Source organism: Equus przewalskii, chromosome 26 (assembly GCF_037783145.1).
Source record: "Equus przewalskii isolate Varuska chromosome 26, EquPr2, whole genome shotgun sequence".
Taxonomy (NCBI): Eukaryota; Metazoa; Chordata; class Mammalia; order Perissodactyla; family Equidae; genus Equus; species Equus przewalskii.
The window spans coordinates 19,342,661-19,369,113 of NC_091856.1; the positions used below are offsets into that span (position 1 = coordinate 19,342,661).

Here is a 26,453-nt window from a genome sequence, read left to right on the forward strand (position 1 = left end):
TGGTCCCCATCTAATATCATTTGAACATTAGTGGTGACTCCAACTGCCGCTTCGGAAAATGGAAAGAGATGGATGAGTCGGACCCTTTGGATTCCTGCTGACTGCTGTTCTCCTGAGAGCCAGTGGGGTGTAGTGTCAGAGAGACCTGGGTGGGAACTCGGCTCCATCAAGTATTAACATGGCTCTCTCTGGCCTCTCTTTCTCTTTTCCAGGGTTGTTCAATACGAATTTAGGCCACTTAACTACAGAATCTCCTAATTCATAAGAAGAACTCAGGCAATTCCCTTCTTTCTCTTTCCCTCACCTGACCAGAGTGGCACCAGCTGTGGGGTTTCACATAATCTTGCTATAAGATTTATTATGAAAATCAGTTGCCATTTTGCATTCAAGTACATGGAGAACTAGATGCGTTTTTAAGACCCCAATAACTTGCCCAGAGGCTTTAACTGAGAAAGAAAAAGAAAGGAACAGATTAACAAAAGAGTTGACTTGGTTATTAAAATTCTGTGGCTTTCGACACCGATTTATTAAATTACATCTATTAAATACATTAACACATACAACGTTTCATTCACAGAGATTGGAATTCACACAGTAGTGCCTGAAGACATGGGAGGCATCCAGTTAAGTTCATTCCAACAACATACAATATGCAGTTTACCTTGGGGTTGTGATGTTTTAACATAAAACATAAAATCAATGAAAGCACATGGGGCTTATCACTTAAACCACAGAAACACCTAGATATGTTGCATCTGTACACCCCCAAAACAAAAGAGGGGAAGGTTACATATTTTAATGACTTTAACAATAAAATCATTTGGTTACATTCGGCTACTTTATTTACTTGAAATTGAGTGTCTCTTTCCTCCTGAATATATCCCCATGAGATGGGGAGTTGCCTGTCGTGTTCCCTCTCGTCTTGGCTCTCCGGCATCTAAGTAAGTGCTGTCATGTGACAGATGCTCAGAAAATAACTGATTCCGGGATGAAATGGGAACACTGCTGGGCTTGGGGTCAGGAGATATGAATTCTGATTTCAACACTGTTACTACCTATTGTCTGGCATTGGGCTGTTTGTGTCATCAGTCTGTGTCTGGGTTTCTTTATCCTTAAAATGATGTAACTTGGAGTAGATAAGCTCTCAGATGCCATCAGTTCTAAAATTCCACGATATCCTCTATTGGGCAAGATCTCAGACTCATTTTATGTCAGACATGCTCTGAACAAGTGGGAAAAGGCAACCACTTCTAGGCCGGAAGCCACTGAATTCTTGAGAAGGCCTGCCAAGTTCTTAATGATCACATAGAACTCACAGAATTCAGTCGAAAACGGCCACAGAATCAGAGATTTGGAAAAGACCTCCGACATCCTTTAGCTCAGTCCCTCCTCCCACCTCAATGAAAGCGTGGCTTCTCCAAAACCCATGAGATAAGCCCTTTGCTTGAATATCCCCAAGGACTGAGAAATCACTATCTGGGGACGTTCTATTTTTGGGTAGAAAGTTCTTTTGAGTATTAAGTCAGAAATGGTGACCCTATACCTGGAACTCGTCAGCCGTATCTCTTTCTTCTGGCATGTTGACCCTAGCATGGTTTAGATATATTTGGCAGAACAGAATTGCCTAAGCTACTAAAATTCCTAGATTTTTTAACTAAGATACAGTAGAATGTGAAAAGTTGCACTTTCAGATCCTGTGAAAGGATCCTCCTAGGCAGACATGGAAGAAGTTTCTCACTACTGGAGCTAAAGGATTCAGGGGTTAACCGTCCACTGAAGTGGATCAGCTCCCGAGATGATGCAATCGCTGTTAATATCCAAGACAGTGATGCACACTCAAAAAAAATTCTGTTAAAAATGGCAAAACACTTCCAGGACTCTGAGCCCTAGGAGAGTAAGAAATCTTGAGGCCAGAGACTTCTGCATATGTTTTGCAAGGTGTAGAATATAAATGGCCCTGTCCTAAAGAACTAATCCCCAATGTCACAATCATGGAAATACAATTGGGAAAGGACTTGGGAAAATACCTTGCAAGAGAATGTTGGCAACGGACGTGCCTTGTGCACAGACAGCTAGTTGAAATTTTATAATCCAGAAGGGTTACTGACGAGCACGGAGGTGGAATTTCCTCCAGCGTGACGTAGCTTAGATTGAAATGGAGCCAAGGGCTTTGGCATGCCATGTTATTGAACCGAACCAGACATTTTCAGGATGTGAAAGTGCACCTTTTCACATTCTACTGTACCTTAGTTAAAAAAATTTAGGAATTTTAGTAGCTTAAGCAATTGTCTTCTGCCAAATATATCTAAACCATACTAGGGTCAACATGCTAGTGACCCCATGCTTGATTATGGTTCCTGTATTTGCTGAGGAACACAGGCTTGTCCAAGCACGTCTAGGGTCATCCATAAAGTTCTAACATTTTCAAGGGTGTTGATGGCCAAGCTCGAGTCCAGCAGATAATAACCTCTCTCTATGTGTGGCTTAAATAATGGATTCCACCATAGCAAATGGTCTCTTTATTTTCCCCCCTTTTATTTGTGAAAAATTGTCCTTGGGTAGCTATTTAAAAAACCACTTAGAGTTAAGCACAAATCATTTTGTTAATGATCATCCTTCATCAAGTGGCACCCATTTTCGTAATGAGAAAATATCCATGTGCCTAAAGTTAGCTAGTTAATTAGCTAATACAACCAAAATAAATGAAAGAATCTGTGGACAGTGGAGGTGCTGAGCAGTTAGAATAAACACATCTGAGACTAAATTAATTTATCTTTGTGTCCCCAGGGCGAATAGGTACTCAGTAAATGTTTGTGGAATTGATTTGAATTCAGCCTTTCGAGAGACATTGAACCACTAAAGCATTTTCCCCCTAAATTAACTATTTCCTAAAACACATAAGCTGCTTCTTCCCTTTCAAATCCTCGAATGCATCCCATTGATTCCTTTTAGGGAACTATCACATGTTCCTAAAAACCATTTCTCCTACTTCATTTTTCAAACGAGTGCACTAATTTTCGCCATGGAAATAATGTCTAGGAAATAAAGATTCAGACTGGAGGCCTACTATGAATGTTTGGCTGGGCTTTTCTGAACAGTAAAACATATATTGTAATATATCATAGAGAATTTAACACATTCAGCAGTGAAAAACTTGAGCACAATATATTCTTCAATAAAAAGCTTATGACAGGAGCAAAATAAATATGTGGCAGGGATTTTTCCGAAGTCTCAAGTCTTTTAGGAGGGTAGGGAATTCCCATTTCTTGGATAAACTCCAAATCCACCAGATTTCCTATGGAACAGCGGGCAGATTTGAAGGCGTTGGAAGAAGGGTTCCTTTTATTGGAGGAGAAAGTGAACAAGTCACTCTGGCCTCTCCAGGGGAAATCTGTTCTTGCACCCCAAGTTGCTTGGCTCTCTCACGCAAATGCAGACAGAGCATTTTATTTTCTCACTGAGGGGTAGTTCGCATCATGGAACCACACTAGGGTCGTTGAGAAAGCATTCCTGATCTACCAACAAATATTGTTCTAGGAGTCGGTTGTGGGAGCATTCTCTTTTCAAGTTGGTTTTGTAGTTACTGAGAAACCTTTGCTTTCTGCTTTAAGTAAAGGGTATTTCCTCCGTCTGAGATGCCCTTTCCCCAAGGCCATCTGCAGTCCGCCCACCTTCTTGCACGAGTCACCCGGGCTTCACTTCCTTTTTGAAGACTCTTCCCACCCAGGTGGAGGTGACCACACCCTTCTCTGTGCTCCAGCTGAGCCTCGTGCTGACTGTTTTGAGAAGCTGAAGGGCTTGGAGTCTTAACCTCCCAACTGAGGAACCGGAAACTAATTTTTGTTTAATTATAACTCAACAGATATTGATCAAGTACTGATCAAGCAATCCTTGTGCTCAGGAGCCCCATCACGCACCTCTGTGCCTCTACATTCTCCTGGCAACAAGGCTAAGAATGGTTTTGGTGCCAAGTTTGCCTTTAGACCCATCCGTGAGGTCTCCTACAATAGGGAGCATTTATAATACAGGCCAAGATGCTGAAGATCACTCTCCACATCATCCTGACATGCTCTCAGACTTCACAGAATGCTCAGAGTTAACGTGCTTCATCCCCATGAGCTCATTGGATCTTGAGAAACAAATTGGTGGCTTCCTGCTTTAAGACAAGTCAGCATAGGCTAAGCCAGCGGAACTGCCCCTCCCATCCATGACATATCCATGCAGGAAAATCACACAGATTAGAGAACGTAAACTCATGGAAGTATAGGAGGGACCTGCTCAGTGTTCAGTCTCTCCTCCAGGGAAGAAAGTGTGGCTCGGCTGATCAGCTAATCCTATATTTAAATCTTTTGGAATATTTTAGGAGAAAAATACCCATATAACACTCTACAAATAAAGTCGTGAATCAGACCTCAGAGCAGACGTGGAAGAACTTTTCCAGATTTGGTGAATGACTTTTTTTTTTTTCTCCCCAAGGAATAAGTCCACTGTTTCCTGGCATCCAGCAAGTTTGTTGTCTAGCTGGTCTAGTTAGCTAGAAATCTGTCTTCAAGTTTCGTGAGTGACCTAATTGGCTGGATATCTTTCACAGTGAGGAAAGCTCCAGAAATCTTATGTAACAGCGTCAGATGACACATTTTTGAGGACTTGGAGTCTGTCCTTGGAGTATGTTGAGTGATGTTTGACCAGGAGCCATCTAGTGATTTTGAGTAGAGTCTTTCTTGTTCTTCGCAGTGTCTTCTGGGTTAAGAGAGTTTCCAGAACATGAAAGGTGCTCAAGAAAATCATGCCGAATAAATGCTATTGTTGTGTTTTTGATCTGCATGTAGAACTCATACTTGCTTGTTTTGATGCCCACGTACATGATAAAGGGAAAGGCAACTTTTCTCATTTGCCATAGATGGCGTGAAAACCAATTTCTTTCTTTTGAGAATGTTCTTGAGAAATACCTGCTTTCTTTTCATTTTTTAAGCAAGGCATTAAACTATGTGCTTGGGGAAACTGATTAAGGATTTCACCTCTGAAGGGTTTACACTGTTTTCTAGGGTTTTGGATTTTGTTCAAGGCTCCTGAAGTGAAGCAAATACTTCATAATCAAATTGCACAATAATTGGGCCCACTGGTGACAACACGTAGTAAGAAGGTGTGGAAATGTTCCGAGTAGATCATCTGTTCATTTGATGATCAGTGTTCTAACGTTTAGAAACTCACCACTCTTCCAAGCAACCACAATTATAGGTCTGCACTCTTCTGCCTTTTTCCAATTAGTATTGTCATCAGGAAGGCAAATAGAGTGTGAACTTATGGACCCTAAATTTCATAGCTAAACCACTGTCTCTGTGGAACGCTCCAGGAAAACCTCTGGTTATAATTACATATGAAAAGAAATTAGGAGCTAGGAGCCAGAGGACCTTCACAGGATGACGTCCATCCTGCCTCTATAGCAAGAAGGCTCCAAAGAAGGTTTTATCTTCTTTTGTGTAATCTACCAAGGAGATGTCACTGACGTTCACCATCAGCTTGTCCCCTTCTTGCAAGGAGAACATGGCCCCTAGATAGATGGGTTGGAACCAGTTGCTGCCTATTTCACACACTGACTTGGTTCCCATTAGGAGCTGGGTCGGCTCTGGGTAACTATCTGTTACCTTGGTGATGACCACGATGATGGAGTCTGGCTTGTTCAGTCGGCTCCCTTGGCCGATTTCGCCACACTCGGATGTGGTCCCCCGGAATGTGACCTGGGAGTAAACAAAGTAATCTCCCTGCTCTGGGATCACCAGGAATTTGTTGGTGTAGTTCATCCGGTTCTTGGTGAAGGCCAAGCCAAGTTCATGCTCCCAATGCAGGGCCGGGAACTGATTTTTCACGGGCTGTGTGGGGGTTTGTCTCACAACTGCAAAGACAAGAGAGAGATTTAATTTGCGTTGTCAGAACCTGTGAGCTTTGCTCAAGAGCCTCAGATGGTTTTCAAAGAGTAACGTGATTGAATAAAACCAAGAGCTACCAAGCTCCTTGAGGAGGAATGAGTGGAGGGTATGCCAGTGGACAGAAACATTGTTCAGAGAGTAGCATCTTCGGCAGGGGACGGGGGGCAGAAACCTTGCCTCTCTGAGCCTGAGTTTTCGTATCTGACAATTTTGAATTTTACCCAAGCCCTGTGATCCTGAAAAACAGTGAATGTTAAGAAATCGCCTCGCTGTTTTGTGTTTTGGAAAACAGTTTACTGCAAAGACCCACTCTTCCCCAAATGACGTGAGTAAGACTGGTGGATGTCCCCTTGTTTACCTATGACAAGGCCAGACAACAGACCCTCCAAATTCCCAGTCTTTGCCTCCTAAGGGATTAGCTGAACTGTTTTGTTCCCCCTGAGCCATTGGAACAACACGCTTGTTAACCAAACTTTGATCAAGCTTGTCTCCTTCCTCTGGCCTCCTGAGCTTTGCCCGGCTCTCAGCCTCAGCTTGTGTACAATCTCTCCCCAGCATTGGCTGGCCTCAGGGTAAGACATTCTCTGATCCTATCACGCCAACTTTTCTTCCACTTACCCCCACCTGGCTCTTTCTAGCTTTGTTTATGCCTCCCAATGAAAGAAAAACCCTTTTAGCCTAACTCTGCAGACGCTTGCTGAGTTTATGGCCAGAGCATTCTCCCTATTGCAATAGTCCCTTCCCTTTCCTTGCTTCCTACCCTGCAATAATCCTTTTGAGTAAATTCTCTCCTTCCTAAGTCAAGATTTGTTTTTATTTGACATATCTTTCCTTAAAAAAAAAAAAAGAGATAATAATACCTGTGGAAAGAATGGAAAGAGATGGTGTGTATAAAATCCCAGCTATGAAGAATATTCTCTAAAGTACATTCACATTTATTAGCCTTTTTGTTTCAGATGTGCTCTGCTACAAAGAGGGGATGTTTCCTGAGAGAGCCAGATGCTCCCTGTCACTCCCAACGACGTGGTCCAAAGTCGCTTGAAACGCAGGCAGTAATTAAAAAATCAACAGGCAGGAGCCAGAGATCCAGAACATTTTGGAATTCCTTCTCCCACATCAATAGGGCAAAAATATAAGCCAATGTAATATTGACTCGTGGAATGCAAAGGACCAGGGCTCTGAGCCAATTAGGCCTCGTTTCAATCCTGACCCTAGGGCAAGCTGGGTTATTAATCAATTATGTGGTTTCCTTCTCGTCTCTGATCCTCAGTTTCCTGTCTGTGAACTGGAGGTAAAGCTCCCTCATAGTTTTGTTCTGAAGATCAAGTGGATGAAAGAGACATGAACATTTTTATTACGATGGCCGGATACAGCAGTTCTCAATACGTATTTATTTTCTTTCCTCAAATAAACTGGCATCTTTCATTTTGACGGATTGAAAAGTAAGTTTATTTCATTTTATATAGTTTAATATGTTCTTATGGGTGTGCTACTTACAAATATACATTACATAGAACATATGAGTGAATGCTTTTATGAAGCAGCTGGAGCAGAAAAAAATGAGTCAAATCAAACCATTGATTTCAAATAAGATAATCTGCAATACAACCAATAATTTTCAGGAAAAATAAACACCTATTTTAGTTTCTTACAACTGCTTTTGAAATCCATAGCAATCACCATCCTGTATTGTCAGCAACAGCTTGGGGATGGGTTATGTTCAAAGAAGCATTTAGCAACCTTCGCCCTTGGTGGTTGACCAGAAACCTGGTTCCTGGATTTTTCTAAAGCATCTTTCCCATTGCTGACTGGACTATGGTTTACTTTGCAATTATGACACATGTTCAGAATGTGTGTGGTCTCCCCTGGCCTCTGCACTAAGTGGCCCCTGGAGAGCTCTGTTGCTTCTTTGCAAAATCTGTGAAAGGCATTTTATTAGTCACCTCTGATAGTCTCAAAACCTTCTTTGCGGATGATGCTGTAGATTTGAAAAAAAAAATCCTCTCGGATGGTGCAAAGGCAAAAATCACTTAGTCTCTAGACAAAGGAAGTTCGGCCAAATTGATATGTAATTAGCAATGTCAACACAGCAATAAGGGGGAGTTTGGGTAAGAAGTATGTTGTCACGGAAACAGTGCAGTTCTAAGAGTCGAGCTTGAATCTCAGCGCTTCTTAGTTGTGTGACTTGGGACACGTCAATCACATTGCCTGGTCCATATTAGGAGCTCAGTAGAAACTAGATTCCCTTTCCAATTTCTATTCTCCCCATTCAATAGGAAGAGGGCTGGCATCTCCACACTCAGGTTTGAGGATTTTCCCGCCCAGCCTTTTCAAACCCTCCCATTCTTATAGGCAAGTGGTAAGTGATGGCAACTTGACATCTCCCTGGTCTTAATCCTCACTCAGGATTCACCACAAACAGTTTCCTCTTGGCTAAACGTTAAGACAAATGTGTTGGGCACAAGGATATCCCTCCGTGGGTTGCAAATTTTCCTTTAGGTCAGGAAGGTAGGCTTGCTTTCTAGCTCTAGTTTTCAAATGGCTTTTTAGCACATCCTTCTGCAAGTCTTGCTCTTTTCTTCATAGTCTTAGATGGATATGCAACTCTAGGCATGAGATGCTAGGAATTTTGATAGTAAACTTGGGAAGCTGGCTAACTGGTGATATTGTGAGATTGCTCTTCATGTCTTCAAATCAATGCAAATCCTTTGGACTTTTCTACCTACCCGAATGTACACGTCCAATAACTTCATTTTGAATAGGGCACAGATGGACTCCTAAATTGGCAACTCAGGGGATGTTTCATCTTTGACCAGATTTAGAATTATGTGAATCTCTGAGTCTGAGTAAAGCCATTCCTGAATGACTGAGTGTGTGAATGAAAGAGAGCGACAGTAGAAAAAGAAAGAAGGCTAATAGATTCTGAAAGAAAACACCACTAGACATTTGCCTTTGGACCCCTCAAGTGAGGAAGACATCTGAAAACCTTCAACTGAGAGGAGGAGTCTGTTACCAGGGGGTGTGGTTTCCAAATCGAAGCTCCCAGAGTGAGTTCTGGCAAACACTCTGAAAGAAATCCCAGACCTTTGGCCCTTAGTCTCCTGCAAAACACAGCAGGGGGAATTACCTGTCAGATGTGCCCTCGGCTTATCTCCACCTCCACCGGCTTCGGGAGGAAGGTCTGTAAGGATGGGAGAAAAATGCTGAGTCAGAGGGTGGCTGAAGGGAAGACAGTATTTTGGGGATTGCGTGGCACCCGCAACCGGAGAGAATCATTCCTCTCCTCCAGCTTGATTCAGTTCTAATCTTTGCAGGTTTTTTGAGGGGACGGGAGCCTCAGGAGAAGGAATCTTGAATACAAATGAATCTTGGCCCTGTGACTTTGGGCAAGCTATCTAACCTGTCTGAGACTCTGTTTTCTCACATCTAACGTGGGCACATCAATTCCTACCACGGGTGGAGAGTTCTCAGAAGATTCCTGGCACATGCTTGGTGCTCAATACAGCTCACTTTGCCTCTCTTTTCCTCCCACTGCTTCTGTGGGAGCTGATTGGCCTTTGGCCTTCTTCATGGTCCCTTTAACTATAGACACTGAGGCAACTGGATGGCCTGACAGAACTGGATGGAAAGCAGTCTGTAGCTATGTGATCTTGGCACGTCCCTTTTCCTCTCTTCTGCTGTTTCCCTGTCACTTCTCCAGAAGACCCCAGAATTTCCTTTTGGTTCTCAGGGATGATTATAATAGACGAATGTGTTCTTTGTGATAAAGATGATGCTGTCGATGATAAAAAGGAAAAATCATTGTGTACTTTTGATGTGTTAGGCATTGTTCTAATACCTTTATAGGAATTAACTAATTTAATCCAGACTAACCCTGGGAGATAGACACTGTTATAATCATTTTGATAGGTGAGTAAACTGAGACAGACAGATGAAATTATTTGCCCAAAGACCATCGACTCCACAGGCTGTGAATTTGGTCACGGCACCATTTTGCCTTCTTAGTGACTGAAGAAGACCCTTACTTCTCCTCTGGGTTTACAACCTTCTGAACCTCCTACATCCCAGAACTACTAGATATGTTTTTGTTCCCAAGAAGAAAAGGCATCAGATATGAACACACTTACAAGCTCGCTGATGTGAAGATCCAAACTCTTGTTCTCTTGGAGTCTGTTAGGAAAGAAAGATATAGCTCAGACCATCTGTGGTCCTTTTGACCCCAACACCCACACAGCTTCCCATGGCATGGGAATGATTAAGATGCTGCTGCTACCCTGCCCGGTCACTCTGAGATGAAGGATACGGGAGTGAAATATTTTGGGGATGGGAATCTGGTACCCAAGCTTTCCCCTTTCATCCTCCAGCATCCCTAAAGAGCTTTCTCTCTCTTATGCTTGTCTCTGAAGCTCAACTTGAAGGTTCTATCCTAAGAGCTTTTCTTGTTCTGCTTTAGAGCACTCTGACATCTTGTCATTGCTTCTGTTATTTGAACGAAAAATGACACTTGCTTTATTTTCTTTTCCTCACCGCAATTTAAAAATTGGAGCTATTTTAAGAAAGTGATACCAAAAAAGAAATAATGGCTATGTTCTCCTTCTCAGCAGCCTCAACAATTCTTCCTTGTTCCCTTGCAAGAGATGAAGACTTTTCATCACTACAATCCTAGTCTGTGAGCCATTTCAGATATCATGTGCTGGTGGACGGGTAATTGATTTGGAGGCAGACAGACCTGAATTTGAATCCTAGTTCCACCATTTATTAACATGATAATCTTGATCAAGACACTTTTCTTCTCTGAGCTTTGGTGTCGCCATTTGTAAAATGGGAATAACAGCATCTGTAGCCCTAGATAACCCCCAGCTTTGAGATAACGATCCACTCAGAAAATGTATGAGTCAGTGCAAAGAATGCATGGAAATGAAGGCACCGCCACTCACATGCCTGAATAGAAAGCTCAGGAGCAATAAAATCACCATCTTACATTCTACAATGTTTCCAAAAAACCTTCTCAGATAGGATTTTGACTCAACCCAGAGTCTTCTGATTTGGTTCTCGTAACTACACAGTCCCCACAAATGGTGATCCTCATGTAACCAGGGACGCTTGATCAGATTTACATCTTAAAACCCGTATGTGTGTGTGAGAGTGTACTTGTGAATGAGGAATTGTGTGTCTGTGTGAGTAAGACAGAAGACAGCTCCATCAGTGGGAAAGTGTGTGAATCGATGTGTTTTTGCACCTGTGCATCTACATGTGTCTGTGCTGTGGTATTGTGTGCATGGGTGTGTCTATACCCATATGTGTGGTCAGGTGAATGTAGCCGTGCCATTTTTGAGTCTAGGTCTGTAGCAGTTCTGTGACAACAGTGATCATGTTGGAGCCCAGACAGTCAGGCTCTTTTTACTCCCAAGCCAGGCAACCTGAGCTCTACTGGAAGCCCTCTTAAGGGCAAAGATCTTGTCTTTGAATGACTTCGAATGACTTCCGGCTCCCGTTTCTCTGCTTCCTAACTCTATTAATGGCACCACTACTGCTTCCCATCGGTTACCAGGCCAGAAATTAGCTTTTCTTCTTCCATGAAGCCAAGCTGTCATTTCTATTTGGGAGTTTTTCTCTTTTGTGCCTCTACTCCGGGCCCCAGCACGTTGCTCTCCTGGATTCTCCCAACAGCCTGTTAACAGATCTTCCTGCTTCTGCTTTCTCCTTTTCTCTAATCCATCTCCCAGCCTGCCTTCAGGGGGCTTTTTCTAAAGCATCACTTTATTGAGACACAACTCTGCTCATAAAACTTTCCATGGCTCCTCATGGCCATCAAGATAGTCCCAAATACTTATTTTGGCATTCAAAGTCCCAATTTACCCCCCAAGTCTTGTTGCCCGCTATTTACTCCTCTCCAAGTCCTCTGTGCTCCAGCCATGAGGCAACCACAGTGAATGATTCAAGGAACCTGAAAAATGCAGTAAGGGTAGCTACTGTTTTTTGAATGAGATGGGACACTGTGCTATGCTAAGCCATTCACAGGCATCATCTCCTTCAGCTTCGCAAGGACTCTCTAAGGTAGAGGCTATTCTCACCCTAATCTTGAAAATGGGGCTCACGGAAGTGAAGTGACTTGCCCAATGTCCTATATCTGGAAAGTGGAGGAGTAGGATTTTAACCTAGGTCAATTGACTCCGGAAGACCAAGCCCTGGGCCATTGAACCTTACATCTTCTGGACAAGCTCTTTATCTGGTGTGGCGGATGGACAAGTATCAGTAGTTTCATGCACTATGACAGAGGGGAAACACAGAGTTCAGAAAACAGGAACCTGGCCCAGAGTGGGGGAATCAGGGGAAATTACCCTGAACTGAGTCTTAGAGGTCTCCCAGGTATTAGCCAGGTGATAAAAGGCAATGAGCATTCCAGACAAGACCAACAGCTTATGCAAGAGTCAGGAGGCCTAACACAGCATGGGAAGACCACGACATTCCAAGAGTCCCCAAGAAGAACGTCCTCTGGGACTCTCTTTCCAAGAACAACATCTAAAGCCTTCCGTTGCTGCTTCTCTTGATGATGGCTCTGTCGACCGTGGGAGAAAGATTATTGTGATAGGAAGCAGGAATGAATGAAGAGGAATCTTGAGAGGAAGAAGGAGTAGCTTATTTGGGGAAAGATCTATGTATTTGAGCCGGCTCAATGCCTGCTCTCCAGATGGTTGCTGGCAACACTAGATCAATAAAACCTCTTACTGTCCTTCACCTTGACTCACCTCCATTGATTCTGGGTTACTCTGGGGCACCAAGGAGATGGTGGCTCCTGAGGGACACTGGTCACTACAACGTTAACTTCCAAATCTGAATAGAGCTGGAGTCCAAGAGCACCCCGAAAGAACATCATTTATTCCCCCTTCAGTGCCTTTTCTAATCACTGGCTGAAAACAAGGGTCCAATTTTATTTTCCCTCGTGAGCATTTATCACTCTCTGCAGTGGTATTATTTATTTACGTGCTTATTGTTTTTCTCTCTCCAGTAGAATTCAAGCTGCATGCAGGCAAAGAGCTGGTCTGTCTGGCAGGCAGAACAGGCAGACAGAAAAGAGAGCAGAAGATGCAGTAAGATCCAGCTTCAGTGACTTTAGCCAGAATTTTGCAATCCGAAAAACTAGGAGAGAGACCTTTTTTTTAGAATACATGCAAAATTTTGAGTTTCTGTTTAAATTAAAAAAATTTTAATTATGGAGAGGTGGGTAGCCATAATCTTTTAGTCCTGGGGCCTCTAAAGGTTTTCATCAGGCTCTGCTTGGAGCCAAGTCGTGGGTCTAGAAATGTTTGTGGAAAGTTGCAAGGGTTGGCCAGGAGTCAGAGCCAGAAGAGGCAAATTGGTATGCCATGGGCATGCTGTGTTAGTGGACAGGGGGATGTCTGCTACCATCAGCATTCATTAGCCCAAGCCAAGCAAGCTGCTCCTTTTCCCCTTAGTTCCTATAGTTAGGAGAATTTTCACTCTTATTTAATTTTCTTTTTTTTTTCCCTTCTCATTTATTTTTCGTATGTTGATTGGTAATCCCTGACTCAAAATAACTATGACCTATGGCTATAGGCATTTTTGGAATTACTCTAATTTGTCAAACGGGGAGGAAGGCAGGATGAAGGGAAAGAGGAGACCACTCTCTGAGTTCTCGCTGGGTACCAGGTCCCCTATTGGCATTTGCGTGTGCTCCTCAACTAATACTCCAGCAACTCCCAAAGGAGGGTGCCACTTTTTTTATGGCCTTTGTAAGCCACAGATCAAAGAGTAAACAGAGCGCTTGAGCTCTGAACCTTTAGACCAAGTACAGACCCTGGCACATATCAGGAGCCCCATGAACGTGAACTGGGCACACACAGTGGATGATGGAATTTGAAGCGAGATGGTCTTTGAGATTCTCTTATTGGCATTTCCCCAGAAAAATCCCTTGAGTGTGTTTTAACTAACAGCCCGTTTAGCCTTTCTCCTGTACTCCGTAGCCACTGTCTAGTATATTCATAAACAGGAAGAGAGATCCATTTCTTGCCGTCATAAATGCCGCAACTGCAAAGGCATAAATGTTTTATGACCCTCACGTCCTTCCGGCACTTCTGGGAGAAATACACAGACATTTGCCTCCTTATCCTTTCCTCTTGCTTCTCTCTGTTTGTACTGGCACAGGAATAAATCCAACCCGGAAATATTTTATTCCAAGGCTATTTCATTTCATCATCCTCCAAGGTGCACCGGACGGGGCTTTGCATGCAACATTTGGAGTGGTGCAGAGCAAAGAATGTGGTGTTTGCAGCTGAGCAGATGTGGAAATCCCAGCTCTATTATTTCCTAGTGGCCTGACATGTCACCTAACCTCAGTGGATCTCTTTCCTCATCCGTAAAAGCAAACAATGACTCCTCCTAGGGTTATTGTGATGCTTAGAAAGACCACACACATAAAGAAGCTATCCAATTCATTTTCCTTTTTTCTTTGGCCTCAATAAATGCTTGTGGTATGTGTTGTTGGTTCCACGTAGCTTCCCTTTGGTTTCATCACTTCAGTGACAAACAGAAGCCACCTGTGTGTTTTTATGACCAGCGGCAGATGGGGAGGGATCCTTTAAGCGCACGAGAGGCCCCCTCCTTTGCCCAAAAGGAGAGGCTTCCTCAGTCCACAGTTTGCTTCTAGACTTCCGCCCTTTCAGAATGCAAATGGGTGGAGGGAATGGAATGAACTCCCCACCCATTGCAAAACCCAAGCTTGTTGCTGTTGGCTGCTGCCGGGCCTCATTAAGGACACCAGGCTGGGAGATGACCTCTTGCAGCCATTCTGCAGCCACAGCCCGGCAGTGTGTGGCCTGTCAGGTGAGGACGTGGGAGATCGCGGTGCTGGGCATGGAGTAATGTTTATTTTAACAGGGGAAGGAATGCATCCTGGCATTGCCAGCTCCAAGCTGCCGCGAATGTTTGGGATTCACACCCACGGCTCGCTCGCCCTCTGGTCCTTTGTCTTTCTGCACGCAACTTCACCGCCTCTGGTTTCTCTGCCCTTCGTTGGGCTCCTCTGCCAGGGCTGCCAGGACTTCCTGAGGCTACAGCAGGGGCAGTGACACTGAGCACGCTCAGGGTTTTGCAATTTACCTCAACTGTCAGTTTCCTCTAGACCACATTGAAAGGGGATCATCACTGTGATCCTCATTCCAAAAGAGGAAACAGCTTGAGTGAGATAAAAGGGCTCACCCAAGGTGCAGGGGGGCAGGGAAATCCTGTCTGTTGAGCGTCTACTTTATGACAACAGCTTTCTGGACATCTCCTTGCTGAACTCTGAGCACAGTGCTACGGAGAGAGGGTGTTCACCTCCCGTTTTATAGACGGGGAGTGTAAGGCTTAGGGAAATTGGGGACTGTGTGCCTCCCTCCATCCCTCACTCCATCCAGCAAACAGTGAGTGCCTTCTGTGTGCTGGAGACAGCTAGGTGCCCCCAGGGGAGGAAGGGGGCTGGCATCGACTGAGGGTTTACTATGTGCCAGGCACTTTTCAGGGTGTCATTGTCAAATCCTCCTGACCACCCCAGGAAGTAAATAATTCTCTGAGCTCAGACCAGAAGCAGACTAGACTGGTGGTTAGGAGGAACATATATGGTGGATTTGCATCCCAATGTCACATTCTGACTGGGTGACTTTTGAGCACGTGGTTTAACTTTCCCCAGCCTCAGTTTCATCATCTCTAGAATGGAGATAATCATAATATTTTCCTCATGGTGCAGTTTCCAGGATTCCCTGAGACGGTGCATGTAGCAATAATGGCAAACATAAACTGCACGTGTTTATATGTCAGACGCCACGCTAAGGAATTTCTAAGTGTGATCTCATTTACTCTTTTCAAAACCCTAAATAGCAAAAAGCTTAGAGTGGTGTCTGGATATAAGAAGTTATTATAAGGTCACAGCTGTGATGTGGTGGAATCCTCTGTAACTCTGAAGACTGAGCTGGCATCATTCTGGGGTCTGGTTGGTCTGGGTGGAGAGGCTCAGGGGCATCGTGGGGGTGGGGGGTGGGGAGGAGGGGTGCAGAGAGCAAGGGCCAGGAGCCTTGCAGGGATTTTTAAGGAAGGGATGGAAATGAGATTGGAGGGGACCATGGAGGACGTGGGGGAATATGTGTAGATGATTCTAGAAGTAGGACATGGAGGGGAAGGACAGAGATGGGACAGTGGTGCACCCCGGGAAGCAGTGTCTTCTATGGCATCCCTGACAGTTCGTTGCACAGTACTGAGTGCTCACTCTAGGGGCTGCCAGGCTTGGGGCTGAGGCAGCGTTGTGCATTCTGTTACACCTGTGTGTGCCAGAGCAGAGGCTGGGCAAGATGGGAGCCTGGCCTTAGGGCACCTGTGGGCCACAGGAGAACCTGTGGACCCATCCTGAGGGCAGTGGAAGCCACGAAGGGCCCAAAGAAGGCCCAGGCTGTGGTCCAGTGCAGATGGGTAAAGAATGGATTGGAGGGTGGGTTGGGGGTACAAGCTCACAACACAGAGTGGAGAAGGAGGCACAGACACAGATCACAAATATCAGAGACCAAGCAAAGCTCTCCAGCGCCAAACCCTGCTCTCTGGCCTGGTAATGGCAGATTGCAGAGCAGGCAGAGAAGTTGTCTTCTGTGACATAATTTCCATGAGCAGGGCAGTTCCCTGGTCATCATAATAATAATTGCTACCATTTACTAACCCCCCCCACCCCTGCCAGACACTTTAGGTACTTTACTTCTAATGAGCTCATTTCATATATAAGAAGCTGTGGCCCAGGGAGGTTAGGTAACATGGCTAAGAAACAGCTAGGCCAGAATTCAATCTGGATTTGAGCTTTTGACCCATGAGTTTTCCAAGATGAGCATCTACCTAACATTCTCCAGGAGTCTAAAGATCCTAAAACACTTAACTGTCTCCATTTTTCTTTGTATAGGGAACATATCCATTTTGTACAAAGGGATCAAGCTTTAAAAATGTGTCTCCCGTTCCCTTGTCGTCCAGCCACCCAGTTCCTCCACCGGGACGCTGGCAGAGTTCCCAGTCTCTTTCGTCCTCTCCTGAGACAGTCTACACGTTTATAAACACATTCATCTAGGTGAATATGTATTGTGTTTCCAGAAAATGAAGTGCCCATATTCTACACGCTATTATGCCCTTTGCTTTTTTTGCTTAATGATATGTCTTAGAGAATTCCTCTCTCTTTACATAGGGAGATGCCTCGCTTTTTAAAAACAGTGGCAGCTGCACTTCTCCATTGCCTGGTGACACCATGACACATTTAGCTGATGCCATATTTATGGACACTTCACCTGAAAGCATTTATCCCAAACCTTCTCAAATCTAGTTTTGATTTCTGCTCTGCAACTGACCTGGGTAATGAGTTTATCACGTCACCTCTTTCCTTACACAACCCCTGAAGAAAGATTCCAGTTAAAAATTTTTTTTACACTCCCGGTAATTGTTTTTGTTGCTGTTAATAAAAACCTAGAACATCCCTATGCCAGTTGCTGTGGCTTATCCAATGTCTAGTCTAGGGACCAGGCAAGCATGAGTTGGTTTCATTTTCTGGTAGAATGAGGCCCCCGACCGTAGAAATCGAATCTCGTTCTGGCTCTGCCCCCGACCTGCTCGGTGACTGTGGACTTTTCCTTCTCGTTTCTGATGTTCTGTTCCCTCAGCTGTAAAATGAGGAGATTAGATGAGATCAAGGGTCTGTAAACCATTCCTGCCAAGGGCCAGTTAGTAAATATTAACTTTTCAGGCCATGCGGTCTCTGTCGCAACTGCTCAACTCTGCTGTTGTAGCGTGAAAGCAGCCACAGGTGGTACGTAAGCGAAGGGGCGTGACTGTGTTTCAATAAGACTTTTATTTGCAAAAACTGGCAGTGGGTGAGACTTGGCCCATGGGTCCACGTTGCTGACCTCTGGACGAAGGGCATTTCCATCTCTTCGTTTCTACAAATCTGTGAGGGGCTTTCCTCTTCTACTTAGGGAAGGACAGGAACGCTCACCTGGTGCTCATCCTGCCAGGTGCTCCCTGGGGGTTTTATGGGATTACCTGGAATCCGCAAAGCACTTCAGTCAGGAGGTATTATGGGAAAACAAACTCAGAGAGGTTTCTGTGCTTTGCTCACTCTCTTCCCTTTGAGCCTCCTTGTCTCAAGTCTTGACTCCTCTATGTTAGATTAGAAAAGATTCTTAGTGATGCCAACCTCCTGTGGTTGTTGTAAGGCGGCATGAGGAAGTCCCTTAGAGTGATCCTGGCAGAGGGAACAGCCTAGGTAAAGACCAGGACCAGGAGAGCACTTGGAGCGTTGGGGAAACTGAGGAAAGCCAGGGTGGCCAAGAGGCTGGTGACGGGGCAGGGAGAGGAGGGAAGATGGTACAGGGTGAGACTACAGAGACACGGCTGTGACACTATTTAGCGATGGTTTTCAAAGACTCACTTTGGCTCCTGTGTGGAGAATCAAAGCCAGCCTCACCTTCACAGAATTTCTTTCTTTCTTTTATTTTTTGTTGAGGTCGTATTGCTTTATAACATTATGTCAGTTTCAGCTGTATGCCAGTATATGTTGACTTCTGTATAGATCATGTTCACTGCCAAAAGGCTAGTAGCCATCTGTGACCATACACATGTGCCCCTTTTCCCCTTTGCTCTTTTTGTAGATGAGTGAATGGATCTCCCTTGTGTGCTGGGGATGCCTAGGGAACAAGAGGATTCTGTAAAATAGAATTCCCTATGTGTCCCCAACACACGAGGGGGATCCAGTCATTCATCCGTCAAAAGGGCAGATGGAACGTGCTGTCCATGATCACAAGGCTTGCTTGTGGGTGGGAAGGAGGTGGTGCGAAGACAACGTGGAAACCAAAAGAGACCTGGATGTGCGGCTTCCGAGACCAGCTCCATCCCCCGCAGCTTCGGGACCTCAGGCGCTCACACTGACTCTCTTGCTTCAGGTTCCGCATCTGCCAGACATGAGTGCTCACCCCGGGCCTGCATCTCTGGGTGGATGTGACTGTCTGGTAGGATTGTGTTTGTGAGAGCTCTCTGCAAGCGTGAGATGGGAGTTAATATCATGTCATTATGATTGCTGTTATCATCATCTGCTTATCCTCTGCTGCTGAGCCTACTCTTCTGGGCTGTGAATGCATTTGAAGGGCTGGGTGATCCTCTTCTCCTAATTCTTCTTGATTCAGAGTTGACTTTGGGCCTGGGCCACTGTGGGAATGGAATCTCAGATTCCATGGACCTTGCTGGAGGCTGTGGGCAGAAGAAGAGGCCTGTGGGGCTGGGTGGGGGGACATGAAGAGGAGGAGGGAACAAAGGCTGGGACACAAAGGGAATGGGGGGAGGTGGTTATTGCTATTTGTCGGCTGTCGGAGTCTACTCAGGCAGATCACAGTGGGGCTTTGTATTTGCCCGCCTTGTAGAATATTCCAGACTTTGGGGGAGACAGATCTGGGTGCACGTTCTGGATCTAGGTCTTACTAACTATGGATTCTAGATCATAAGGACAAATGCAAATTAAAAATAGGAAACTTAGCTCTCCCTGCTGGAAATAATGGAAGAGATTACCCTCCCCTCCTTTTCCCCAGAGCATTTACTTTCAAAAAATTTTAAGCACTTTCTCTTCTCTTTTAAACATTCATAAAAGCTTTAGAAGACTAGATATGCCTTTTCTTTCTCCAGACCTGGGAGCCATCTCTCTGAAATGCGAACATCAAGAGATAGAGCACCCCCGTCTCCCAGTTTCTGTGGGAAGGGAGCTGCCTAACTTAGGTAGGCATCTTGCTCCAAGTTGCAAAACTACCTCCTATCATAAAGATATGAGAAGTTTGCTTTTCTGCCTGAGCAAGCCGATTAGCTAACCCAGATGGCCACCCCAATTCCGAGGGGAAGTCAGGATGAACCGTGTGCGACGAATGATGCTGTTAAGGCCTCTTGCTTGAGGACAAGCTCTTGTTTATCTTGAGAACATGTATGGAATGGTTGCATCACTTTCTGGTTTAACGCTTATTCAATAATAAAAGTGTTTTCTTGGGGGCCAGCCCTGTGGCATAGTAGTGAAGTTCGCACCCTCTGCTTCCGTGGCCCAGGGTTCACAGGTTCGGATCCTGGGTGTGGACCTCGCACAGCTCATCAAGCCAGGCTATGGCAGCATCCCACATAAAATAGAGGAAGACTGGCACAGATGTTTGCTCACGGCCAATCTTCCTCACACATACACACACACACAAATGTTTTCTTTCTCTCCTACCTTGGTGGAGGGGATTTCTGGGTTGGGAGAAGATTTTGTGTTCAATTATATTTCCCCAATATGAGCAGGCCATGCCACCTCTCTGATCCTTTCTGCTCTCCTTGGCAAAACACGGGCGGCTCTAACTGCCCCCGGGCCCAGGAGTTCCAAGCGGGCGATTCTGAGGAGGAAATGAAGTGCTTTCTGAGCTCCTCGCTGGGAGGCTGCCATGGGAACGAGGAGCAGTCATTGGTGACAGTTGTGTGCTTTCCTCCATGATATTACTGATACCGCGTTTCCTGCGGCCCTTGGAGGGCCAGCCTGACACTGCAGAGGAGAGCACAGAGCGGGGGGGTCAGATGGCCTGGTTTCCAGCTTTAGGCTGGATGACCTGAAAAGACCTGTTACTGGCAGTGGCCTGTGCTGTCGGATGGCTTTTTCTGTAATGAGGTTGGTGGCCTGGACCTCAGGCACTGCATTCTAGCCATGGGTACCTTCCTCGCCTCCTCCAGGAAGCTCTCCCTGAACGACTGTTCTCCCTGGGTTGGACTAGGAGAACTTCTGGAATTCCACAGCGTGTAGCCTATTTCCTTGTCAGTCTCCCACATCCAACTTGGCCAAGATCAAGTTTTCTCGGTAGCTGCTTGGTGCCCGGCGTAGCGTGAGAATCACGTCACAGTCACCGTGTGCATGTACCTCTCCCACATTCCCATCACACAAACTGCTCCTTCTCGTGCCTTATCAGTGCTGTTGGAGTATTGAGATTAGTATCCTCTTTTGGGAGAAAAGGAAACAGGCTCAAAGGAATGAAGCCACGTGCCTCTTTCACACGGTAGAGGTAGCTAAGCTGGCGTTTAAACTCAGGTGTCTAAGAGCCGTGACATTTTGCTGTTATGTCCAGCCAAGCGCTGCTCAGTGACTGGTTTCCCCCAGAAATCCCATCTCCTCTGGGCTGCTTATTCCCTGTTAGCCCCTCTGGATCTATTCTGTGCCCTTCTCGGCCCGGCCCTGCCCTGCTCCCCGCTAGTGTGACCCCTAGGCACACTTGCTCCCTGGCTCCTATGAGCTTGGGTTCCAGTCGAGTCTGGACGATGGGATGAGAGGCTTGGGGTGGAGAGCAGTTTGCTCCCCCCTTCCTTCTCCCTCTCTGCTGTTTTGGCGCCGGCCGTCCTCTACTCAGCCGTCAGCTCCCCTGGGCAGGCCCTATCCAGATTTTAAGGTCTCCTTGCATTCCTCTTAAACTCCTCCCTCCATTTGCCCCTTCAGGCCAAGGGTGGTGATGGGCTTCCCACTGTTGCTGACCCCAGGATGCTTCCAGGCCTTGAAGTTCCCTTAAATCTGTCTGCATCTCAGCAGACAGACCCTTCTTTGAACCCCTTTTGAACTCTTGAAACGTTTGTCTTTAAGCTTGCTTCTCTGACGGGCCAGCTGTTTCTACTCAGGACACAGATTGCTACATGTGCTCCAGCCTCACCCGTGTTTCCCTTTCTCTTTTCTTTCTTCTGACGTACAAAGAAGTTACACAGCCTGGCCAAACCACAGCTCCAAACGTCCCCACCTGGCCACTCTCCTGGCAGCTTGGTTTAACTATAACGGAGTGAACAGTATCAACCTTTTTTTCTCTTGAGTCCTACTATAAGGCAGGCACTGGCCCCTGACTGCTCAAGTCATCGGACCCCTCTGGACCGTGCCATTCCACTCGATGGTCTCCTAAGTCAACAGATGCATTCTCTGGCTTCTGCCAACATAGAGGATCTCAGACATTGTTTTGGGCAGAGGTAGTGTTTCCCTTTGGCACCCAGGAGAGCTGACTTACTGGATGCCACACAACGCCTCATTCAAGAACAACCATCTTTTTCTGGCTAAAGAGGGACAGAGTCTCAGAGCGTCAACTGGACACTGCACTTTGGTTCTATAGGGACCAGCCTCCTGGTGGTCTTGGGGTGACAGCCTCCCATGCCCTGCAGCTCTCTTCTACTATGAACAGCATTCCTGGGTCATCTGCATATTTCTACACTTTCTGAAGGATGGCATGTGGCCATAGATGCTGCGGCCTGAATCACAGTCTGTGGCTGACCCTCATGGGGCGGTAAGAGTTACACGTTAGCAGTGGCTTGCTCACAGCTTCTCTTCTTTGAGGCTGGCCAGCATTGCTTAGAAGGCAGCTTTCCAATGAAACCAATGGAAAAGCTTGTTTCCTCCTCTGGAATGTAATACTTTGGGCTGAAATGATTAAATCAGTCATCCCAGATTATGCAGGAGCATCTTTGAGAAAAGACTATGACTTGAATGGCACATCTTTCAGACTTTAAGCTTTTTGATGTTCCTAGTCCAGAATGATAGGTTTTCCCCTTGACACCTGTCACCCCCCCACCCCATTGCACCATTGTGCCCCTAGACCCCCCAGCTGGCCTACTCTCTGCCCCCAGCAGGACCTGAGAGATAGACAATCCGGCAGGAGATTCTATCTTGAGCATCGAAAAAGACTATTTCTAAACCCAAGAAAGGGGGCTGATTAAATAAAGTATTGCACATACACATACAGGAATATAATACAACCATCTATAGCCTCACGCTGCTGTGAATTTATTAACAATAAATAAAATCATAACGTCCTGGGAGACTCAAAATAATGCCATCTTGTTAAAAAATATGAAACTATATACCCCCAAATGTTAACATTTTAGAGTGGTTATTTCTACAGGGTTACAGGTAATGGTAATTATCTTCTATCCTTTATCTGTGTTTTCTAAGTTTTTTCAATGACCATGTGTTAGTTATGTAATTTAAAGAGTTCCTTTTTTTTTTTAAGAAAAAGAATGTTCTCAAATTATCAGTGTACCACGATCATAATTATCTAAAAACATGTGGCTTGAGGTTGTTCCCAAATAAACATAAAAAGGGACAATTCATTCCCTGGAAATATTGAGAGGCAAACCCACACTGGACCTCTGTGCCCCTCACATCCTACGTTGCCTTTGCATGTGGCAGCGAGGGGTGTGATGGATCAAGGAGCTCAAGTCAGAGCTGCAAGAGCTGTCAGATGCTCGCAGAGGGTCCCCCAGGTGAGCGAGGAGTCTTGCTTACCTGGAACGCACACGCTTCTCCTTGGGCCCGGAGCTGGCCAACAAGCAGATAGGTGGTGAGTCCCGCCAGGATGGGGAGTGCCACCAGGCAGCAGGTGAGGGCCCAGCACGCACTGCTGCTGCTCCTCCTGGCTGCAAGCCTGGCTCTGGCGTGGGGCCCGCAGCTGCCATCCTCTGGCAGCATTTCCACGCTGGCTGTTTCCCCGAAGCCCAGCCCCAGATGCTCTGCCATGCTCCTGCCGGTCCTGGAGAGTTCTCTGAGTCCTCCTGGCCAGAGAGACCCCCCATTAAATACAAGAGCAGCTGTCACAGGGGGTGAATTAATCGCTGCCTACTCCTCCCCCTGGCCTCTCTCCCTCCCCCCTCCACAACCCTCTACGCCCTGCCCTGCTAGGGAAAGCACCGCCTACAACAGAAACCAAATTTGGCTTAAGGAAAAAAAAAAAGAAGAAGGAGAAATCTTTCCCAAGCATATTTATATACAATGTACTCATGTGCTCCTTCCTTCATTTACAGAAGGAAGTTAGGAAAGTCCCTGGAGGAGGAGAAAAAAGAATTCATCAAGTCAGTGGGTGGGGCTAATTACAATCTACCTGCTCCCTGGGCTGGAGTCCTGCCAGCTGTGCCAGTCTGGGGAGTGTGCTCCTTCTGGAAGTGAAAGTGAGGGATGGGGAGGTGTGGCTTGCAGACTGGGAAATGGAAAACACTTTTCTGTCACCCCTTTGCAAAATGCTGCCAAGCTCTCTGTCTTTTTGAGCTTCCTAGGAGCTCATTCTCATTGCACAGATGGGAATACTGAGGTTCTGGAAGGCGAAGGCACTTGCCCTCGGTCATCTGAGGATTAGGACACAGAAGCTAAGAAGATGATCTAGTTCGTCTGAATCATGGTTCAGGATTCTTGCCTCTGCCCTACAACTGCCTGTGAAAGGAAAATGTGTTTCTTGCTTGTGTTGACCAAGGGTCAACAACAGAACCCCAAAAAAGGCTATGAGGTCATAGAGGTGACTGTTGGTCACAGGAGGACATTGACTTCTACTCTCTGATTAGTCCAAAGTTAATTGAGCACTAGTAATTGGCCTTGTCACAGCTGGGTGTGTATGCGGACCACAACTTGTAATGAAGCCTACACTTACTTTGTGCTATCACTCTTCTAAGTGAGTTAAATGCACCCATGAAATGATTCAATCCCGAGATAACCTTTTGATGTAGTAATGTTACTCTTCCCACTTGACAGGTGAGCAAAGGGAAGGATACCGAGTATGCTGTAAAGCCAGGACTAGGCCTCAGGCAGGCTGGCTCCAGAGCTTCCTAACCATTGCACCACACGGCACGTGCTGCCGTATAATGCCCGTGCGCGGAGACCTGCACCCATTCTACTCAGGAGGAGGTCATTCCTTCCCGGTAGGGGTTGAGGAGGCTTCCTGGAGAAAGAGGTGGTATTGCGACTAGGCCTTGAAGCTTAGGGAGGGTAATAGTGGAAAAGAGTAGAGGACCCTGCCAAAAGATGGGTTACAGAGAGGGGAAATCTTCAGGATGTGCTGTGGCATGTGGTGGCAACCAGTCTGACTGATGGCTCCATTCCCTTGCTGTGCCTGCATCCATCACAGCCTAAGCCCTTCAGGCTACTCAGAAAGGCCTTTCACCACCTGGTCTGTGCCCACCACCATCCCTCCCCAATGTCCAGCCTCATCTCTTGCTACTTTGCCAAGCTTCAATTCTCCCAAAAGCGTTATGGTCCAGCTCCACTGTTGCATATGCTGTTGCTTCCACTGTGAAAGCTTCTAGTCTCTTCCCTTCATATCATCACGCTCTCCTATTTTCAAAACTTCATACAGAAAGCTTTCTGGCATCTCCCTGCCTCCAAGATTGGATGAGATACGCATCTGTGTTCTTGTAGCTTCTCATTTGTCCTCTATCATTGACTATTTCATACTAGACTGTGATTGACTATTTTTCCATTTCCCCAATTAAATCATCAGATCTAAAAGGGCAGGTACTAGGTCACATCCCTTCCCTGTGGCTGTAGCTCCTAACATAGCGACTGTCACGTAATAGACTCTTAAGCAACATCTATTGAAATAAGCATCTGATATATTTCCAGAGAGTCCCAGCACAGGATGATTTTTATGTTGCCTGGTTACACGTTCTTGGTTTAACAAACCTAGTGAGAAACTTTCCCTTCAGAAAAAATATTTGCTGTTGTAACTTTTAAACACGTAATTACATTTAATATTGGATCGTCTTGAAGGGGTTTATGAATATGTTCTTATTCTTTTATTTCTTTTACAGAAAGTTGGTGTGCTTGATCAAACCAGGGTCTTAAAAGTGGTAAATGTTTGGGTTCAAATGAAGAGATCCATATTATCATCCACAATATGAGAAGCCCTCAAAAGATGGTGAATACTAAAAACACCGGAGTGGGAATCTGGACACCTGGCTTTTAGTTCCTCTGCTGTGTGACCTTGAGAACTCGAGCCGACTCTCCCTGTTCTAAGGTATCTGGTTATTTGCAAAACGTGATAACTAATTGTTACAATTTTATTTAAAGCAAGGTCAACGGATTCTGAGTTTGTGCCTGGGGAAGGTCCTATGGGAAGAGAATAAGAGTTTTGGGGCATGGACCCATAGACGTCTGTTTGAGATAACTGTAGATGTAGATTTTCTTCTTTGTTTTTTTTTAATATTTTATTTTATTTATTTATTTATTTATTTTTTGAGGAAGATTAGCCCTGAGCTAACTACTGCCAATCCTCCTCTTTTTGCTGAGGAAGCCTGGCCCTGAGCTAACATCTATGCCCATCTTCCGCTACTTTATACGTGGGACGCCTACCACAGCATGGCATGCCAAGCGATGTCATGTCCACACGCGGAATCGGAACCAGCGAACCCCAGGCCGCCGGAATGCTCGAACTTAATCGCTGCGCCACTGGGCCGGCCCTAGATGTAGATTTTCATGCAGCAGTAGGAAATAATACAGAGACCCTGTGACCCTTTACTCGGTGCTCCTTCCCCAAAGGCAACACTTTGCATAACCATAGTGTAACATCACCGCCAGGAAATTGACATTGACATTGACAGTCAGATTCCGCCAGCTTTATATGTACTCATTCGTGTACATGTATTCAGTTCTGTGCAATTTATCACATGCGTAGATTCGTGTGACCGTCACCACGGTCAAGATACAGAAAAGCTCCATCACAA

The 26,453-nt window shown here is 45.6% G+C and overlaps 1 protein-coding gene and 1 long non-coding RNA gene across 2 annotated transcripts in view; one reads left to right on the forward strand and one right to left on the reverse strand.

Moving 5' to 3' along the window:
• Positions 1-489: 489 nt before the first annotated feature.
• On the reverse strand, positions 490-23,777 carry TNFSF15 (TNF superfamily member 15). The gene is made up of 4 exons (XM_008536404.2): positions 23,254-23,777; positions 10,055-10,097; positions 9,055-9,108; positions 490-5,893 (listed from the first exon to the last, which is right to left on the reverse strand). Exons 1-4 carry the CDS (start codon positions 23,482-23,484, stop codon positions 5,439-5,441), a joined length of 783 nt encoding a protein of 260 aa, XP_008534626.2. The 5' UTR covers positions 23,485-23,777; the 3' UTR covers positions 490-5,438.
• LOC103561594 (uncharacterized) overlaps positions 14,594-26,453 on the forward strand; it is a 32,621-nt gene continuing 20,761 nt past the window's right edge. The window contains exons 1-2 of the long non-coding RNA XR_547482.2: positions 14,594-14,771; positions 25,542-25,747. This is a non-coding gene — a long non-coding RNA (uncharacterized lncRNA). The remainder of the gene's footprint in view (positions 14,772-25,541; positions 25,748-26,453) is intronic.